We start from the raw sequence: 6,283 nt of genomic DNA on the forward strand, positions 1-6,283 counted from the left end.
CAGCCTCTTTATAAAAATTTAACATTTTATCAAATTATTAACAAATCATTTTAAATTATTTGCTGTGTTTAATGCACTTGTATTTAATATTTTGTGAAAATTATAAATATTGTATGTAAATGTTTATATTTATATGTAAATACTTGCGATATATTCCTTGTTTTTATATGTGTTAAAAGCCTAATGTCGAAATATAAATTTCCCAGCATGCAACGCGTTCTTTTGCGCAGCCAACATGGCGGTGAGTAAAGTTAGGAAAATTACGGAAAATAAATCTATCATAATCTACATTTTGTCAAGTTCTATAGGAAAAATGAAAAGCTAGAAAGAACACACCATATTCCATCGATATATATCTGTTATTTTTGTTTCAATGTTGATGCAGTGACTCTTAATTATTGTGTATTTTACTACGTTTTGAACGTAACCATTTTGGCTGCTTGTGTACTTCATATGTGGATGAGCTCTTATTTTTATTTTGATATCACATGGATCTTCCTTAAAATAAAACGACTTGATACGTTACTTGTAAATAATATAAATATAGCTTCATTTTATCATGTATGGGATTTTAGGACTAGGGAATAGCATTAGCAGGGATATTGTTTGTCGTAGAAAGGGAAAGGGGGGCTGTATTTATTTTTAATTTTATTATTTTTTAAAACTTTTTTTAAATCATGTCTGCTGTTCAAACTTTCTATCATTATTGAAGAAAATTTTGGATTGCAGATGTTGGGCGCAATCTTTGAAATCCTTTTCTTATATGCGGAAGCCAATTTAAAGTATTTGCGCGCACAGAATTTGTAATTAAATCTGCCCACCCACAGGTCACACGATCAAATATTGTGAGTTGTCTGCGTGGCACGAAATTGAAATGAACTGTATTTTTCATGGGGTAAACAGCAGCAATTTGTTGTCATAATCTTTGGACAAAAATCAAAACGAGATGCACACAACAAGTAGGAAAAATCATGGTTGAACGACAAAGAAACGTGCGGTGTTCAAATTTTGCGCTGGAGCTATTCTGGGCAAATTTGCATGCAAAGAAACGGAGTTTGCAAAAAAAACTGAAAAGGTTGCGCCCAACACACAAATATGGCACAATTAATTTTCAGTCACAAAAGAACAGCCACTCTTGAATGAAAAGGCAGTGTATATTTAACTGATATGGCTTTCTGATTCTCAGATTGGTCAAAATCCATATTAGGCATTTCCTGCAATAAAAACATGACTTTATTTCAATTTGGCAACCCAATTGAAATAAATAAATTTACAGATAAAGTTGTTTCTTCAGTTCAGGTTATTTTGGTATGATTATTGAAAAGTATTGGATAGGAACAAAATTCACTTTAATTAACAGTTTGAATTTGTTTTGAATTCAGACTCAAGGTGAGGAGAAGAAGGAGAAGCAGAATGTGATGCGTGAGCTGCGCATTCGCAAACTATGCCTGAATATCTGCGTTGGTGAGAGCGGTGATAGACTGACTAGAGCTGCTAAGGTTCTGGAACAACTGACTGGACAGACCCCTGTCTTCTCAAAAGGTTTGTGGATCTTGAAATATAAGTCTGGTTCTTACTTCATGCAAAGGCATGCCTCGAAATAGCCCACGGCTAGGAGACCTTGAAACATTAGGTAGGTGGCAGCAGACTAACCAGGTAAAGTTCCATTGTTTTTGAGTTCTGAGCATGCGGAAATTACCAAGAACAATAGATTTACTTGGTAAGTCTGCTGCCACCTAGCGTCCCAAACGTTTCTCCTTTGCAATTGTGCCCTGTGCCTTTGATGTGCTCACCTCTTTGGGAAAGATTCACTGTGAATATAGAGTGTTGAGGTAAACATTTGCTTGACATTTGCATGAAGTATTAACTGGGCTTAATGGTGACATTTACTCTATGTAATCTCTTAGGAGTTTTGGTTCTAAAAAGAGCAAGTGGTGTGTCAGCTAGCTGAGCATTTCAATCAGTATGCTCTGATCATCTTGAAACGTAAAAGCAGTGTTTATGAAAATGCCAGCTTAGCGTTTTTCCCCAATAAGGAGTTTGTTGAGTTTCCCTGATGGGAAAATCATCTAAAAAACAAACAAACAGAATCTAACATTAACTGTTTCATTGATACTTTGTTTTTGCACATTGGTTCAGGCCATGATATATTTGTGATTGTGATCCTGTTTTAATGAATAATGTGCTATAATAAACTCTCCTCGTGCAACCCACTGATGTCTCTTCGTGGTATCAGTGTTACTTTTGAGGAGAAACATTACATACTTCTTTTATAACTGGGTTCATGTAAGTTGTTAAGCTTTAAATTACTTGTGCTTTAAACCGTTTTATCTTTGTGCCCGAGTAAGATAATATTGGAAAATAAATAAACTAAATTATGACAAAAAAGTCAAACAAATAAAAGCAAGTATAGATTCTCCTCAACAGAATTAGGTTTGTGAGTTTCCCACAGGACTTGCAGCATGGCATTCTGTCTGAGCCAATCAAGTCATAACTGTGGTCCAATTTATGAGTTGTGATTGATGGTAATTTTAAAACGGGTGAACTAATGTTTTGTTGATGGTTCGAGTTTCCTGAACTCTATCATACTTGAAAATATCACATGAGGCAATTAACAAAGAAAAAAAGGCAATTACTGGCCTTTGCAAAGTTCCAATACAAATTTACTTTTCCCTCATTGAAGTACCCCTTATCAAGGGAATACTGCTGTGCCTCTTCAACAGCCAGGTCTAAGGTCTTGAGGTTTCATAAAGTTACTAGGGATAAAAATGTCTCTTCGCTACTCCCATATTGGTTTTTCATGCATAGACAGTAGTGTAGACTCCAAGTTGCCTATGAATCTTGTCTTCTTTGACATAACTCTTCCTGCTATGTAGACTCCAAGTTGCCTATGAATCTTGTCTTTGACATAACTCTTCCTGCTATGTAGACTCCAAGTTGCCTTTGAATCTTGTCTTCTTTGAATCTTGTCTTCTTTGACATAACTCTTCCTGCTATGTAGACTCCCAAGTTGCCTATGAATCTTGTCTTCTTTGACATAACTCTTCCTGCTATGTAGACTCCCAAGTTGCCTATGAATCTTGTCTTTTTTGAATCTTTTCTTCTTTGACATAACTCTTCCTGCTATGTAGACTCCAAGTTGCCTATGAATCTTGTCTTCTTTGACATAACTCTTCCTGCTATGTAGACTCCAAGTTGCCTATGAATCTTGTCTTCTTTGACATAACTCTTCCTGCTATGTAGACTCCAAGTTGCCTATGAATCTTGTCTTCTTTGACATAATTCTTCCTGCTATGTAGACTCAAAGTTGCCTATGAATCTTGTCTTCTTTGACATAACTCTTCCTGCTATGTAGACTCCAAGTTGCCTATGAATCTTGTCTTTGACATAACTCTTCCTGCTATGTAGACTCCAAGTTGCCTATGAATCTTGTCTTCTTTGACATAACTCTTCCTGCTATGTAGACTCCAAGTTGCCTATGAATCTTGTCTTCTTTGACATAACTCTTCCTGCTATGTAGACTCCAAGTTGCCTATGAATCTTGTCTTTTTTGAATCTTGTCTTCTTTGACAACTCTTCCTGCTATGTAGACTCCAAGTTGCCTATGAATCTTGTCTTCTTTGAATCTTGTCTTCTTTGAATCTTGTCTTCTTTGAATCTTGTCTTCTTTGAATCTTGTCTTCTTTGAATCTTGTCTTCTTTGAATCTTGTCTTCTTTGACATAACTCTTCCTGCTATGTAGACTCCAAGTTGCCTATGAATCTTGTCTTCTTTGACATAACTCTTCCTGCTATGTAGACTCCAAGTTGCCTATGAATCTTGTCTTCTTTGAATCTTGTCTTCTTTGACATAACTCTTCCTGCTATATCCTTTTATTTCAGCCCGTTACACCGTGAGATCTTTCGGTATCCGTAGGAATGAGAAGATTGCCGTTCATTGCACCGTCAGAGGCTCCAAGGCTGAGGAGATCCTAGAGAAGGGACTTAAGGTAAGATCAAGCCTTGAATTGACCCATGGCACCCACAGCTTTTGCTGTGGTGCCCTGTGCTTTTGCTGTGGTGCCCTTTAAAAAACTTGAATACAAATTCACATTTCCCTCATACAGTTCCCTTTACTAGAGTGAAGTCCAAGGCCTGTTAGATGAGCTTTTCATTTCAACGCGTCGTCATGATTGTTCAAAAGCTTCAGTTCAGGCAAACTTTGCTGGATGTTTTGAAAATGATCAACAATCTTAGACTAGACAAAGTTTTTGGGCTAATGTAGGCAAACTTTGTTCATCAGAAAGCTGTTTTTGTTTAAGGAGCAGCACAAAGTGTGTACCTAGTCACTATTAGGCCCACAGTTGTCCAATTGTAAATCTTCTTTGTGAATGTTTGAGTTTTGTAATATTGGCTTGACTTTCAAGATTCTGCATCCTTTCTGATGATTTCTCTTTTCTTACCAGACCAAATAGTTTATTAAGAATTATCTTTTCTTACATCAGGTGCGTGAGTACGAGTTGAGGAAGGGCAATTTCTCCCGTACCGGCAACTTTGGTTTTGGCATCCAGGAACACATTGATCTTGGTATCAAGTATGACCCTAGCATTGGTATCTACGGTATGGACTTCTACGTAGTGCTTGGACGACCAGGATTCAACGTTAGACACAAGAGACGCAAGCAGGGACGTGTCGGAGCTAAGCACAGAGTCGACAAGGAAGAAGCCATGAAGTGGTTCCAACAGAAGGTTAGCCTCTTTTCTTTCTTTTGTTTTTGTTTGTTTGTTTTCCCCCTCCCTCTCTTTGTTTTCATTATTTTATTTTCACTGTTATTTCCAAATTTTTATAACCACCCTTGCAGGCCTAATAATACTTACTGGAGGCAACGAAGGTGATTGCTTCCATGCCCCCTGGCATTGCCTTCGTGACCTTGAAATTTGCCAGTAGAAATTTGACAATTTCTTCATAGGTTGCCCTTTCTTTACCAAGGAGAAAATGCGTTGGTTCCCTTGACCCTTATACAAGCCGGCCCTTGTACTTTAATTTAATGTATGAAGAAAAATAAAGATAAGTTTAACAGATCCATTTACAGTCTATAATTGAGGAACATGGACTAAATCTCTGTAGAATGGTGTTAATATGCCACTTAATAAGTCCTCAACTCTGGTGCCATTGACCTTTTCGGAAACACTGGGGCGCGGGCATAAAGCTTGGAATTAGGTGCATTGTGGTCTAGCTGGTGAGTAAATTTGATCCATATCTATCCCACAATGCACCTTATTCAACAGTCTGAGCTTGCGCAATGGTATTTGCGATAAGGTCTATGGCATAAAGGTCTGAATTGTGTCTGAATTGTCAGTTACAGCTAGGGCTAAAGTTGTAGTGTTGTGTCATCATGCTTGAAGTATCAATACCCTTACCAACAGTTGTAGCCCAAGCAGTAACCACAACTTCAGATATGTCCTAAAGGTTGGGTTTTGTAAAATTTGCTCAATCTGTAATTAATTTCACCTTTTTTTTCTTTCAGTACGATGGTATCCTTCTCCCAGGAAAGTAAACGCATAACATTGTCACCATGATCAAGGTAGCACACTGCTAGGTACCAGACTAGACCTACATTCTTCATCACACAGGAAGGGGACATTTGTATAAAACCAACCATTAATAAGTTAACAGTGTAATGACTTCTGCTTCGATTTGACAATAAATGCAACTTGTAGCCAGTTGACAGTCAACTCATTTTGTTTTTGTGAAGTTTTTACAGAGTGATTACAATTCCTGGCATTCCCTTATACGCCATTCAGATCATTAGATATGATGTAAAGTCATCTGAATTGAAAAGGTTTAACAATGATACACTGTTGCTACTGCTAAAATTCTGCAGAAATGATTTCGATCGAAACAATGTTAGGGTTTCGGAATAAGCAGTCGCCAAATGCATGAAAAAAACAGCAGCGGGCAAGCCAAGTCCCTTCTTAACTGGTTGTAAAATCCCAAAGAGGGAATGTTTTAAAGTTAAAAAAAAAAAAGGTTTGACAAGTCTTGATATGTGTTAGAATTGACATGGCGAGTATTACAAAAAGGGATTTCTTTTTTCAGGCAGAAATATAAGACTCAATAATTCAGATATTTTTTACAAAGCAATGTTTGTTTAAAAGCATACTTTAAATTTATTGGTCTGCAAAAAAATATAATACAGTAATCAGTATAAACAATAAAAAACTGTTTAAAGGAACGTTATAGAATTGGTAAGAAACAAAAACCGTGAAGATCACAGATTTACATAAAATTTTCATATTTGATGA

General features: G+C 36.7%; 1 protein-coding gene across 1 annotated transcript; it reads left to right on the forward strand.

Annotated features, from left to right (window-relative positions):
- Nucleotides 1-193: 193 nt before the first annotated feature.
- Nucleotides 194-5,717, forward strand: LOC117300955 (60S ribosomal protein L11). The gene is made up of 5 exons (XM_033784826.1): nucleotides 194-241; nucleotides 1,383-1,542; nucleotides 3,882-3,988; nucleotides 4,484-4,726; nucleotides 5,506-5,717. Exons 1-5 carry the CDS (start codon nucleotides 236-238, stop codon nucleotides 5,533-5,535), a joined length of 546 nt encoding a protein of 181 aa, XP_033640717.1. The 5' UTR covers nucleotides 194-235; the 3' UTR covers nucleotides 5,536-5,717.
- The last annotated feature ends 566 nt before the right edge of the window (nucleotides 5,718-6,283 follow it).

This window comes from Asterias rubens, chromosome 16 (genome assembly GCF_902459465.1).
Source record: "Asterias rubens chromosome 16, eAstRub1.3, whole genome shotgun sequence".
Lineage (NCBI taxonomy): Eukaryota > Metazoa > Echinodermata > Asteroidea > Forcipulatida > Asteriidae > Asterias > Asterias rubens.